This window comes from Schistocerca nitens, chromosome 8, assembly GCF_023898315.1.
Source record: "Schistocerca nitens isolate TAMUIC-IGC-003100 chromosome 8, iqSchNite1.1, whole genome shotgun sequence".
NCBI lineage: Eukaryota > Metazoa > Arthropoda > Insecta > Orthoptera > Acrididae > Schistocerca > Schistocerca nitens.
In genome coordinates, this window is record NC_064621.1 from 311516096 (window position 1) to 311531838 (window position 15743).

General features: G+C 42.3%; 1 protein-coding gene across 1 annotated transcript in view; it reads right to left on the reverse strand.

Annotated features, from left to right (window-relative positions):
* LOC126199336 (D-threo-3-hydroxyaspartate dehydratase-like) overlaps nt 1–14009 on the reverse strand; it is a 180214-nt gene extending 166205 nt beyond the window's left edge. The window contains exon 1 of the mRNA XM_049936189.1: nt 13874–14009. Within this exon, the coding sequence (XP_049792146.1) occupies nt 13874–13880 (7 nt within the window). The 5' untranslated portion in view covers nt 13881–14009. The remainder of the gene's footprint in view (nt 1–13873) is intronic.
* Between the last annotated feature and the right edge of the window lie 1734 nt (nt 14010–15743).

A 15743-nucleotide genomic window follows, 5' to 3' on the forward strand; every position in this document is an offset into this window, starting at 1 on the left:
CGGTGCAGGTTTCTAGTATCTGTGAATGATTGTCTTTGCTAGCATTTATGTTTGTTTCGTTGAAGCAATTTGTTCATGTGTTACTGAATGTCTTGCTTAAGCGCAACATATATTTGTGGAAATACATATCCTTTAGTGTGCAATAAATACAAACTATGCCACATATCAAGAAATTCAATAAAAGCAAATTCTATGGTAACCAGTTCACAAACAAAGCAAGCCACACTTTTGAAAGTAACCTATGAATCAGTTCTTCAGGGAAGAAACTCCCACATGGCACGCTTCCTGGTGATTCAAATTTTTGTGTTAACGTTGTTGCTGTTTGTAGTGGATTTGTTGTTGTTGATGTGGGCATCTTATCTTCTTTGATAAAGGAAGTGGCGAAATGCAAACAATGGGATGGTGTAGGCTGTCTGGAAATAACTGAACAACAAAGCATCAGAAAGGGTTTAGCGTCAAAATTAGTTGTTCTGTGTAGATCCTGCAATAAATATACCTCGAAAATGACTTCGAACATTGTGCATAATTCATATTATAGGAATTTGAAGTTAGTGTAAACAATGCGTGCAATAGGAAAAGTGAAAAAGGCTGCTCAAACGTTTTGTGGTTTGATGGACCTTCCTCCTCCTCCCAGTAGGTTCAGCAAGTACATAAAAGTACTTTTAGGTGCCTTGACAGTTGTGTCTAAAGCCTCTATGAAACGTGCAGTAGAAGAAACTGTAAATATTAGTGGAACCGGAGACATTCCTGATGCACTTGATGGGACGTGGCAATGTTGAGGACATCGTTCCTTGAATGGTGTTGTAAGTGCTACTTCTCTGGAGAATGGAAAAGTTGTTGATGTTGAGTGCTTATCTAAGTACTGCCACACCTGCCATGGTAACACTGAAGGACATATTGAACATCAGTGATCTAAGAATTATGATGGTTACAGTGGAGGTATGGGGAGTGATTGAGCTCTAAAAATATTTCAGAGGTCGGTGTCCTTTTATAACGTTAGATATATGTAGTACCTAGGCAATAGGGACTCTAAAGCTTTCAATAAAGTTAATGAGTGTAATAATTATGGTGATACCTTGGTAACAAAACTGGAGTGTTGTGGACATGTGCAAAAGAGTATGGGTGCTAGATTGAGGAAGTTATCAAGAGAAATGAAAGGGAAGTTGTTATCTGTTGGAAAATCTCTGTCTGGCCAAGGCAGACTGTCAGAAACTGAAATAGACCTTCTTCAGAGTTATTATGGACTGACTATTAGACGAACTGCATCTCTGAATGATGTTACAGCAATGGGAAAAGCTGCATGGCTCACCTACTTTCACAAGTTGTCCACAGATGACCACCCTGTTCACGGACTTTGCACTAAAGGAGCAGATTCTTGGTGTGGTTACCAAAAAGTAAAAGAAAGTGGTCAAATATACCATCATAAGCATTCTGTTCCTGAGCCTGTTATGAATAAAATAGAACCAATTTTTAGATACCTGAGTGACCCTGTTTTGCTTAGTAAATGTCTCTATGGGGGCACTCAGAATACAAATGAAAGTTTCAACCATTGCATATGGGAAAGATTACCCAATAATGTTTTTGTAGGACAAAATACATTAAAAGTTGGTGTACTAGATGCAGTGATACGTTTCAATGATAGAATAATCGGAAGGTTGGAAGTCCTGAGAAATTTACGCATAAAATGTAGATCTAATATGGAAGATCAAATTCTTGCATGTGACAGACAACAGATACATGAAACTGAAAGATTCGCTCTTCAAGTTACTAAAGAAGCAAGAAGTCCTAAAAAGAATGCCAAGAGGAATCTTGAAGATGACGAAATGGTGCAGGATTAAGACTATGCTTCGGGAATGTTCTGAGGCACATTTTAATTGGACTCATTCCTTCCTTGTTGTATTTTTCAGAATTCAGGTACAAATATTTTCTAAAGTTTATAAAACATTGCTCTAATTTTTTTCTGTAACTTGCAATAGTCCAGACTTATATAGTAGACCTAAGCTTTATTGCTGAATCAACTGAATTACAGAAAAAATTACATTTTTATTAGGAAAAATATATAAATATTAAAGCGTGAGATGTGATATTTTTTATCCTCGTAATATACATAATAGGTGGAATTAAATAGTTCTAGTACCTCAGCCATCATGTCATGTATATGTGGTAAAACTTAGGTCTCCTTCATATTATAACATTGGATTAAATGGTACCCTAATTTCAGGAAGCATTTTGGAAAAAACATTGCATCAATTTCTTTGTAATTTTTTAAATAACCCTAAGCAGGTCAAAACATATTGAAAATACTTCTAATATGTTTAGAAACTGTGCTGCATTACCTGATATCAACAAAAAATCTGTACAACATATACAATACAAACAGTTACTGAAAGAAATAGGTGTTGATTTTTACATAATATTGAGCCAGAAAAATACCCTGTATCCTTAACTACTCTATCAATTTTTTTTTACGTGTTTACATATTTAAGTAATTCCGGGTTTTGATTAACCTTTGCATCCATATACAGTTTCCTCCTCTTAACACTAGCTACTTTAATTCATTTTGGCATCCATATTATACTTTTATCAAACTTTGTTCATACTGTTGCAAAGGGAAGCATTCATTGAAAACATCCATGAATTTTGTTGAAAAGTTATAATATCTGTCATTTGTTGAAGTATGTTTGCTGGCTCACCACATAGTTAGGCTTTCCTTTTTAATAAATACTTCCTCTTCACTGACGTTCCTACATATTTTTGTTGTGTAGCCAGTATTTAATTTTGATAGTGATAACCTACCAACAATGCTGCATGGTTTGATACCCCAAAATCTGGAATAAATTTTTCTTTTACAGTGTAATTATAGCCACTTACAATATTATCAATACATGCTGAAGCAGTTTGTGTCACTCTTGTGCACTGGTCAAAAGTTAGATTTAGTCCATTTGTAATTAGCTAGGATTTTAAATATGGAGCAAATTTGTCGTCAGTTCTTACAGCTATGTTGAAGTTAACATATATAACAGTTTTTAATGCATATAATAATATTTCATTTATCTTGGAATACAGTGTTTATTCGGTACCCAGGGGTGTGACATATACTGATGATTAACTTTTGATACTCTTTGAGTGCTATACTGCAACTTTGAAATTTAAACGGCATAAATTGACTCTTATTTCAGAGTCTATGGAGGAATTAACTAGTATGCAAGAGGCTCGATATCCACTAGCTCTACACTCATCGCCAGTTTGTAGTCTGTAAACTTATTGAAGAGACTGATATTTTCAGTTTTCAACGTATGTTCATTTAGACATACTACCTTTAAGGCCTACTAACTTTAAAAAGACTCTTGAGTGCAAAGCGGGCCTGACTGAGCTTTATGGTTGGCAATATGCTGATGCCTCCTGCAGCTATTACATGTATGAATTCCCTGTAACTTTACACATGGAGTCACTTTTCAACAATTGACAAACTGTCGAGTTCATTTTACAGTAGTTCTATCTCAAAGTGATTTCAAATCATTAAGTCAAATGTTGGTCTGATTCCTCTCAAAATGACATGGTCCATTGCCTCCCCCACTCTTCGTCCAATCCAAGGTTGTGATCTATCTCTATTGACCTCGGTATCAATCGGTTGTTAAACCCTAATTTTCTTTCCTTTTCCTTTTCTCACTACTTACATCATACTACATCTTTTAGTCTGGACACCCTATACATATAGACTAATAACAAAGATTGCTCTTGGATGGTCCTATCCACCACGTACAAGATTTTAATTTTTTGCTTTATGTAAAACAGTGTTTGCTGTAATAAATGCAATGCGTGTAGAGTTTAGCAGTGTTTTATCAATTGTTGAGCACTTACCAGGTCTATGGTCTGGGTGTAAATTTCATTCATCGCACAGTTTTATTTCTCTCTTATTTAGCAATGATCCAACTGTTATTGTTTTCTGGCATTTAATTTTTTGAGTGTACCGTTAGTAAAATTGTGTGTTTCACTTGCATTGCCTGGCACAATTGTCAACTGTCTTGAAAGAACCGAAGGTATTGTGGAATTCCAGACAGAAGTTACCCAATTTGTGGCCCCTTCTGGAACTTTTTATTGGTTTATATCGCTTGATTCACCGTCTGTGGCTTAACCTTCACTACTTGACCCATAGTTGAAGTATGACTTTCCTTCTTCCATCTTACAAGGCTGCATAAGTACATTTATAACTTAGCATTTCGCAAATCTATCATTTCTTAAACAATATTTCGTCGACGAACAATATTCATTACTGTAACATCATCTGGTAAGATGCCCCATCTGCTTTCCTCGAACACAACACAGTGTTGAGTGTCTTGCTGCCACCATTGCCCCATTTTGCCTTAAGAAACAAGTATAGCGTGCCTCCCAGCATGGTGAAAACTTCGCGTCAATTTGGTGGGTGCGTGGTAATTGCCTACTTATAGAAGTAGCGCCTCATCTGGCCTCACGAGGTTGAGTGGACTCTGTCGCAGGGCTTTTAACTTCAGTAAAACCGTAAGTTGTTCACCCGGAATCGAACTCCAGACTTCTGCTTCAGTTGTAAGCAACTATATGCAATTAGTAATTTTATTTATCGTATGTAGGCCAAGTCAACTAATCCCATACCCACAGAGATGGTCGGCAAAAAAAAATTGGTTTATAGTTTTCTTTTTTTTTTTTTTTTAAATCCTTGATGCTCATCTGTTGGTTTTTATCCGAGATCACTATAGTATAGTGTAGGCTGGTATAGTAGGTACAGTATAACACTTGCCAAGGGACGCACAGTGTATAATAAATAATGTTACGGTAGCTTCATTCATCATTCAATATACATAAAATAAACAGGCTGTGGACACTAATGGTTTCAATTGTGAACTTGACCCACTACGCATCTCAGTTCCGGTACGAGTAAACACAGAAAGGGATATTAAAAGTGTTAATATAACATGATAACATTACAGTAGTAATGGGCTAAGCTGCGATTTTCAGATATCAGTGATTTCTGTGAATGCTACTTTTCAGTCTATGTTATTCTTAACTGAGATTTGTCAAAGTTAAGAATCGCAGTTAAGGAATCCAGGTCTGTATCCTTCTGCACTCTACCACTGCTATTTCTGCTACTTCTGTGATTTATGCTACTTCTGCGATTTCTGTGACTTGTCACCGTATGAAAAAATTACACTTGCTCACACAGAAATTCGAATCTCAACAAAACTATCATTAGTAAATACGTTTTACATTTTTTCTTCAGTTGGCTTTACTTTTGTATTAAAGAAACGATTGTGTAAATATTAATAGCGTAATTATATGTAAATAGCCATACAGTACCATAACGAATTTTAACGCATTGTTATCTTCACAGGTACCCGAATTACATTTCAGTCACTCAGTAAAGCAATAATTCTAAATATCATTGTCAACAGATCTGGAGAAATTGCCACTGCGTCTTTAGACTATTTTCATCAGACAAGATGTTAGTTTCTAAGTGTTTCGATGAACTTAATTACTTAAATGAGATCGTTCTTGCAAATGTGAAACATCTCCCATAGAGTGGCTTTCATTACAGCAAATATTAGTAAAACTACTCTATCAGTTACATTGCTTGTAAGTAGTGGCAGCAAAAATGTTTAATAATCCCTATGATTTTGCAGATGCAGTTCCGTCTCTGATTACTGGTTGCTGTACTTGTCTTTCCACATCAAGGCTCCTGAGACAGAATTGTGAAGATTCAAGACAGCTCTTAGGGGATTTGCAGTTTAAAAGACTGTGGCGTCGATAGCTCACATCGACCACGTGAAGCATGATCTTTGAACTCTAACTGCTCTGACGAGCCGCCATGTTAATGTTCCAGTCAGCATTTGAACCTTGCACAGTGTACACGTGTACCTTCCTTTGTGCTGAAAAATATGTATGTATAAACATTTATGAGAACAGTTTGTTGCATATACAGTTATCCATATTCCCATTTCCGATTTTGGTGACCCCGAATTTTCTATGTCTTCCATGAGTTCTGCTCTGGCTGTGTGGAATCAACAGGTTTTACGTTCGGCGCCATGGTTGCCTCACCCAACATTTTATACAAGGATCTGGAGGCTCAGCCACTACTACCAGGCCACTCCAATCCCCTGCAAACGGTTGTTTCACCACTAACGGACAGTGATTCACGATCTCCAACGAAGTTAACCTCAAACTTTGCAGCTCTACAATGGCCGAGTGTTAGGCTGTTACCTCAAACAATGCACTCAGGTTTTGTGTTGCCGGACTGTGCACGCCAACATGTGGAAGGTGAAGTGGACTATTTCCAGAATCGTGTAACGATCGATCGCTTAGTGTTGAAAGGGACCCAAATTCGCACATGTGCTTTGATCCTCTACGCGTCGCAATGTCGTATACAGTGGTGCCGTGTGCAATGCTGCCATTTGTGCAAAACGCACACGTGGTCAACTGCTATCATGTTATGCCAGTTTTGCCTTCCTCACAATTTAATAACGGAGTTTTTATACATCAAGTTCGTCAGGTTCATCCACCAGATCTGTCGCCCAATTTCTAGACTACGTGGGTTCGAGCACACCAGATGGCACTTCGCCATCCAGGAACATTGTACCATAACAATGTGACCGCCAGCAGGTGTCACCAGTGATTTATGGTCCTACCACATGGAGTGCGTTTCCGATGTGCACAGAAAACTCTCGCTGTTGCCACACCAAGTACCAAACCATCCCCCACTACCTCCCCTCTCACTCACGAGGGGTCTCAATTCCGACCATACAGCTGCTCGTTCCTCCCACAGTATCATCTGCGCCTGCCGCACCGGCCTTCTACGTCATTTCTGAGGTGGACAATTTAAGTACTGTGCCTTTAACTTCCGGTCCAGTTTACAGGCCTACCTCACGCACCACTCATCCATTCATTCCCACGGTACCAACTGTGCCTGCCCCATTGTGTTTACGTGACTCATCAGGAACATTGAAACCAGCTGTTGTTTGGGGCGTGTTTACTAGTAACACCACCACGCCATTAGTGCCGGGTTACAGGACAGCCTGTCCTACTATGAGACAGCAGACCTTCCAAGATACGCGGAAGCCCCCCCCCCGCCCCCCCCCCGCCCCCCCCCCCCTGGCCGTCTGCAGAAGCTACCTCCTTTATACGAGGACAACCCCATTTCATGGTTCACGCTTGTAGAGCACCTTCTCGAGTTACATCAGGTGACTGACGACAACTCTAAATTTCTATGTCTTGTCACACACCTCCATGACCATTTAATTTGTGACCTCCTCCCTTCGCCACCGCCGCCGCCAAAATATGAGTTCGCCAAGAAGACAATATTGGACCGACCCTCCTGCTCACCACAGGAATTAATAATCAAGATCCTGTATGAGGAACACCTGGATGAATGCACACCGTCACAACTGTGGCGCCGCCTTCAGCTTCTTGTGAGTTAACACACGATGCCAGACGTTACCCTGTGCGTGGTATGGTCAGCCAAGTTACCTACCGACCTGCAGATACACCGTACTCCTTCAAGTCTATCGGCTCTCGCCTTCACATTGCAGATCAGCTGTATGCACTACTGTGACAAAAACAACCATGACACCTCTCACCGCCGGTTGGCACTATCCCACCTATTTACTGGCTGTCTGTGGGCAGAGACAGAGCTCATTCTGCCTCTGTGCCATCTACACCACCGGGTAGTACTCGTTTGCTCTCTCCTCTTTCCGAGCACTCAAGAAGCAGATACACACCATACCTCCCAGTTTACATTCCGGAATACATCAACAAGGACAAACCTCTTCCGCTGTCACAATCACCGCCACCGCCACATCCAGCTCATACATACTGTTGGTACCACAAGATTTTTGGGGATGAGGCCAAGAAGTGCAGATTACCTTGCCAGCACCCAAACGCCGATTGCAGGATCTAAAAGATGCCGAGTTCGGCTGAGCGGTCGTTCATATGTGACCGACATTTCGTCGCTTCTTGTTTTCCTAGTCGACACAGGTGCTGACATATCCATCATACCTACATCATTGGCTCCTCCCTTTTTTTCACCGACGAAGTCACTTCTATGCACATCTATCTTCTTCTCTACATTTCCCATGGACATTTTACATCACTGACATTGATGAACCTATTCTTGGTATGGATTTCCTGTCCCATTACAAACTCTCCCTGAACATAGTCCAAGGTTCAGTGCTACACCACCCTTCTGACACTTAGATACCGTGCTCAGGCACTTATGCTCATCGTTCCGGTTTGGTCGCGACATGTGATTTGGTCTGTAAGTGGTCCACTCTTGTGGACAAAATTGTGACCTGCATCACTAATCTACTGTCAGAGTATGACGCAGTGACACAACTCCATTGGCAAAACGACGTGTTGAAACAACGCATTGCTCACACGTTCGACGAGCTCACTGTGGCTCATACCTTGCTGCTGCAACTGCAATCCACAATTCCTTCACCTGATCGACCTTAATCAGCAGACACCAGCACAGACACTCATCAGGTTAGTTCAAAAACATTCATTGCGTGTGATGATTCGCGTTCAGTGATCTCTGCACATGCTATACGCCCACTATGTGCAGTGCCATGTGTTTCAAACAGTGCTTCCAGTCACGTGCACGATGCAAACACGCCCACCATACAGGCAGCCACCCCGCGTGTTGGTAAACATTCCCCCTCTCTCACGCATGAACCACATGATTCAGCGGCCATCGCAGTTTCCCGAGCGACGCCAATGCCTCTCTCGCCCGTGCTAGTTACTCAAGGCAACGCTAACAACAGACAGTCACTGTGCGCCCGGATCCACTGTGTGCTGCGCGCGCAGCTGACCTCTCCAAACAAGTGCACGCTGCGCTCAAATAAAAGGCATGTGACTCTCATGCTGCTTTTTCCCACTCGTGCTAATGGCTACACCTCATCACGCCTCACTCGTCGCAAAACTTAACGTCAGGACATTACTCAGCCTCATGTGCAGTTCTCAGTCTCTTCCGTCACTGACAGAATGACACACAAGATAACTACCACTGCTGGCTCTCCTATTTGGCAAAAGGTTAGACACCTCAGCACCATTACATTGCGCATGGCCCGGCACCAAATTAACGAACACCTGGAGGCAGGCATTCTACAGCCATCGGACAACAATTGGTCATCACCAGTTCACCTCGTCACCAGACACAATGGTTCTTTTCGAATGTGTGGTGATTACAGACGCTTAAAAGCTCGTACCATTATTACTCAGTGCTGAACATAAACTATTTCATCCATATGATATTGGGTGCCACAATCTTCAGTGCAATTGACTGTAAACGTGCCTATAACCAGATTCCCGTAGTGCCGGAAGACACTCCAACGACTGCTATCATCACGCCACTCGGTTTGTTCCAGTACAACTTCATGCCATTCGGCTTAAAGAATGTGGCACAAGTGTGGCAACGTTTCATTGGCTCAATCTTACAACAGTTCGAGCTCTGGTTAGTATACCTGGATGACATCCTCATTTCCAGCAAGTCGACTGAGGACCACGAAGATCATTTATCCCATGTCCTCCAGATCTTGAACTCTTATCGGTGTCAAGGTCAACAAAGATAAATTCCAATTGTTCCAGTCATCTCTGACATTTTTGGGTTACACTGTCTCTGCAGACGGAATACAGCCTCCAAAATCCAACATGCAGGCTATCGTGTCATTGCCACCCATGGCTATCTACAAAGAACTCTGACGTTTCCTGGGTACTATAAATTACTACCGCTGACATCTATCCTCTGCCACTGCCGTGCAGGCCCCGCTGATGAACTCGCTGTCTGGCAAACAGACTTTGGGCCTTAAGCTATTCCATTGGACTGAACCTATGCTAGAGGCCTTCAGGACTCTAAAGACAGCGTTAGCTCATTCCATCGTACTCGCGCACCCCAATCCGTCTGCCGAGTATTTCATGACTAAGGAACCAGCGACATCGCGGTCAGGGCAGTATTACAGCAACGCTAAGGTGACATGGTTTCATCCCTTCATTTCTTCTCTAAAAACTGTCTACAGCACAGAAGAAATTTCTGCTTTTGATAGAGAACTTCTGGTGGTCTATGAAGCCATCAAACACTTTCGCCCTGACATCGAGAGCCGTTCCTTCTTCATCCTTACTGACCACAAACCACTGGCGGACGCCTTCTGCAAACCCTCCCAAGGACCCACCCCATCGGCGTTTCCACCACTTCGACCTGGTCTCTCAATTTACTATGGACGTATGCTACATCAAAGGCATGGGAAACTTCCCTGCTGATTTCTTTTCGTGGATCAATACTGTCTCATGCATCATCTATTTATCCTACCTCGTCGCTCTCCAGGCCTCTGATGAGGAATCTCAAGCTCTCCTCACAGACCCTCAGACATTGCTTGTGTTTACCAAAGCTAAGATCCCTGGCATTATGGACGAAGTGTGGTGTGACTCTTCTACCGGCAATTAGCGGCCATTGCTCCCTCCCACATTACGCCAACAAGCCTTCGACACCATGCATAACCTCGGCCACCCAGGCGTCCACGCCACCACACGCCTCATCACCGAGCGTATTGTTTGGAAAAATGTTAAGCAGGGCTGTCAAACCTGGGCACGCAGCTGCATTTCCTGCCAATGCAACAAAATCAGATGCCACACCTCTCCCCCCCTTGGGAAGTTTGACATTCCACAAGGACATTTTCTTCATGACATATCGACCTTATCGGCCTTATGGCACCATCAGAGGGCCACAGATATATCTTCTCCACAATCAACTGCATGTCTCGTTGGGTGGAAGCTGTTTCTTTACCCAACATCACAGCAGAAACCGTGGTCAAGGGATTCGTCTCATTAAGGATCACTAGGTTTGGTTGCCCGTCCACCATCACCACTGACCAGGGTCAACAGTTCGAGTCTGCACTTTTCACGATTCTATGTAACCTTTGCGGTATTAAAAAGTTCATACAACAGCCTACCACCCGCAAAGCAATGGTTTAGTGTAACGATGGCACCACAACACTCAGGTGCCATGACTGTCTCTGTTCTGAGGCGCTTCCTTGGGTGTTACTCGGTCTCCATTCGACCTTTAAACCTGACTTACAGGGCACCATCTCTGAATTCGTTTTTGGTGAGAACCCGGTTCTACCTGAGGAACTTATCTTGCCTCAAGCACCCAAGGATTTCCCCACCTACCCAGACTATTAGTAGAATGAGCGCCCACTTTAGACATGCATGGTTACACTCGCCTTTTAGTCATTCCCTGCCGGACACATATGTGCCAACTGCACTCAACAAATGCTTCCACGTTATGCTCAGGGGCGATTCTGTTAGACAAGCCCTGCAACCCCCATACTTCGGCCCATTTGAAGTAGTCCGGAGGGGCAAGACGACATTCAACATTATGGTTAAAGAACGCCAGCAGGCCGTTTCGCTACACAGGCTGAAGCCTGCTTTCATGGACTCCGACGCCCCTCCGCTGTCCCAGTGGGACCATTCGAATGGATGAATTTTCTATTGAAGAGCCCGATGATGAGTTAGTCCATCCCATGGTAGGGTCTTCTCTTTTTGATGATTCGTCACCGTAGTTCGCTGGTTTCCCGAGCATGTCATCATCAACCCCATGCGCAGGTTTTGATGACGTTTCATCTACTGGAAAGACTTACTCCCCGACTTTCAACTTGCACTGCAATGTTCCTCCTAAGTGCGTCGACGGCGTGATTGTCGCTTTCGATGACCGTGTGCTCGTGCTCCGTACAGACACTGCAGACTCGACACTCACTGAGGAACTAGATGTCAAGATAGTGCATAGCCTGTCCCTACCCCGAGAGTGCGATCCATCAGGAGTTTGTGCATTCATCTCATCAGGCGACTTGATCTGCAATATGGGCAGGCACGCCCACACACTGCACTCCTCCCCACACCTCTACTCCCGGGCCGGCCGACACATCATCCACCCTCGCTGACTGTCTGATTATGATATGGACCTGCAGCTCATCACCGCGCTTTCGCATGACGCCCTGACTGAGATGGAGCTTCCAGTCATGCACCTGCACCTGCCGCTTCGCACTACTCACTCCAACTCCGACGCCCAGACGACCTCCGTTCAGGCCTCAGAGCCTGCAATCTGTACTGGGGGGGGGGGGGGGGGGGGAGCTGTGTGCCGTCAATAGGTCACATCAACCATGTAAAGCATGATCTTTGAACTCTAACTGCTCTGACGAGCCGCCATGTTAATGTTCCAGTCAGCCTTTGTACCTTGTACAGTGTACACGTGTATCTTTCTTCGTGCTGAAATATATGTATGTATAAACATTTATGGGAACAATTTGTATACAGTTATCCGTATTACCGTTTCCCATGGTACCATAATTATGAAATAAGTGTGCAGAATGAGTGATTGAACTGCGTTTAACTGAAGTTGTTATGCGATTTTAAAGGAATGATAAATGTTAAATACAGTGAGTGAATAATGAAAATCTCATTTTCCACATGTTCAGCTGTCCTAAACCGGTACATTTTAGGCCATTTAATTATTGGTAAAGACTCGTTGGAGAGTGACATGCCACCCCCCCTCCCTCCCCCGCCCACCACTTTTTCCCCAAAATCTTGATGTGACACTGACCTATAACATAGCCTGAGGTCTAGAGTATGCATTTTTAGGCTGTTAATATGAAAGTGGGAAGCACAGATCTTCCAGTTAAATCAGGAACAGTTTAAGTGCAGTACTTGAAGGTAACTCAGGAAAAGCTTACTTATGTAGGTTGTTGTAGTGTCGGCAAAAAGTTCTTGTGTGTATAGTTGCCATGAAGAACAGCAGGTGTAAAATTTTTCTCCAGAGTCTTGAACTGTGTTGGAACAAAAGTGAGGTATTCATATGACTCAATACTATGTCTTCATTTCATTACACTTATACAGATGTCTGAGTTCTGCTGTGTCAACAATGCAAAGTCCTGTAGGCATGTGGAGTATTAACCACAACTGTCATATTGGAAGCAGAATCAATCACATATTTTAGGTTACTTGTCTCTAAATAATATTTTCTGGAGAAAAAGGCAATGTTGTTTCTTATTGATATAATACATTCAGAGTCACAGCTGTGTTTCACCAACCATAACTGGTGCTGAATCTGCATTCCTTCATATAATATGCAGACACAGTACATCGATCTTGTGAGGCACAAGGTTCTTATAACGAAGTGCGAAAGTCGGTCAACAGATGACACTCGGCAAAGAATGTTAACTGCGCTTTTTAATTGCTACTTGCGACTTCTAGTTGCCATTTGTCACAGAAATCGCAGTTGGACTAAACAGCGAATCGCAGAGAAAAAGCATAGTACGAACTTTGGCCAACAGATGGCGATGTTAACAGCGCTTTTTAGTTGCTACTTGCGACTCTTAGTTGTGACTTGTCACGAAAATCGCAGTTGGACTCAATAGCGAATAACCGGGAAGGAACGTAGGACGAACTTTGGTCAAAAGATGGCACTGTTACCTGCGCTTTTAGTTGCTACTTGCGACATCTAGCCGCCACTTGTCACTGAAATCGCAGAAAGCAGTACGAAATTCGGCCAACAGATGGCTCACGACGTTGAATGTGAAATGCTACTTGCGACTGCTAATTGTCACTGAAATCGCAGTTAGAGTCTGTAAAGTTATTGTGATATCTGTGACTTATCAGTCAATGTGATTTCTAACAGATACGCGATTTCCTACCCACACTACAATACAGTCAGGAGTAAAGTAATATGCTACAGTTCTGTCTGTGTTACGAAATAATTCCCATGGGCAAGTCATTTGCGATGTATGTACTACACCCCGCATACTGCTGTTATTATTATTATTATTATTATTATTACAGAAACAAATACGGTACCCGTACGTACCTGACATGGTAAGAGATTCGCCTTGCGCAGACGAGACACTACTTGATAACGGTTTCGTCTTGCACAGAAGACACACTCCTCTTAACGCCAAGTCCGACGCGAATTTAACAGTTGCTCGTCAGTATCAGGATTGCAGATACACGGTATGTTTGACTTGTAGAGTACCAAATTGCGTAACTTTTTGGGATAAGAACGTTATCCATTAATATTTTCTTGATAAAGACGTACTGTTATGTATTACGGTGACCTTGCAGTTACAGATTGTAGCAAGCGGCGATTCAAGGTCGGGCGAGGCGCGTGGCAGCAATGGATGAACTGCGATTCCTCTATCCGGCAGTAACTAAATGTTTTTAAAATGTTTTATATTACTTCTATACAATACGTGAACGTTGTTGTTGCTGAGATCGGATTTGATGCAGCTTTCCATGCTAGTCTATCCTATGCTAATTTCTACATTTCTGCATAACTACTGCAACCTACACGTTTGCACCTGCTTACTGTATTCATCCTTTCGTCTCCCTAAACAATTTTTACCCCCTCACGTTCCCCTTTTACCAAACTGACGATTGCTTGATGCCTCACAACGTGTCAGCAACTGATCCCTTCTAGTAGTCAAATTGTACCATAAATTTCTTTTGTCCCGAATTCGAATAAGTACCTTCTCATTAGTTACTGTACTAGGTCTGTCCATCTAATCTTCAGCGTTCCTTTCTGTAGCACCACATTTCAAAAGCTCCTATACTCTTCTTGTCTGAACTGCTTATCGTCTACGTTTCACTTCCGTGCAGGGCTACACTCGAGACAAATACAGTGTCTTCAAAGAAGTATTTCTAACATTTAAATTTATGTTCGTCAATAACGAATTCCTCAGTTTAGAAATCCTTTCCATGTTATCGCCAGCGCGTTTTATATCTTCTGTAATTCGGCCATCATCAGTTATTTTGATGCCAAAATAGCGAAACTCGTCAAATACTTTTGGTGTCTCCTTTCCTAAACTTATTTTCTCAGCATCCCCTATTTAATTTGATAGAAATAGAACAATAAGACGATTCTGAGGTTCTGCACACTTCGGATTTTTGGCTACGTAAATTCAGAAAATTCTAAAGAAATATAAGTACACAATATCCTTAAATACATCTGAATGCAATGTCCAGTTTGTTTATATATCCTAGTTTACAGTAACAGAATCGAGCAGGTTACCAAATTCAACAGGGTAGGATATTTGAGATCCTATAGATGCACAGCAATTCATTTACTTAGCACCTGTATAAAATAACGACATTATGCTGGTGGATTTTATACACCAGAGCAGGGTCGCCAACTTTTAAATGTAGAAATGTCCTACCAGCCATTCAAAACCATAGATTTTGACATAAAATTGTTGTACATCATACACAAAACATTAAAGCAAAAAATTAGCTATTAGTAGTAGAAATAGTTAAAATAATGATGTTGTTGTTGTTGTGGTCTTCAGTCCTGAGACTGGTTTGATGCAGCTCTCCATGCTACTCTTTCCTGTGCAAGCTTCTTCATCTCCCAGTACATACTGCAGCCCACATCCTTCTGAATCAGCTTAGTATATTAATCTCTTGATCTCCCTCTACGATTTTTACCCACCACACTGCCCTCCAATACTAAATTGGTGATCCCTTGATGCCTCAGAACGTGTCCCACCAACCGATCCCTTCTTCTAGTCAAGTTTTACCACGTACTCCTCTTCTTCCCAATCCTATTCAGTACCTCCTCATTAGTTATGTGATCTACCCACCTAATCTTCAGCATTCTTCTGTTGCACCACATTTCGAAAGCTTCTATTCTCTTCTTGTCCAAACTGTTTATCATCCATGTTTCACTTCCATACATGGCTACA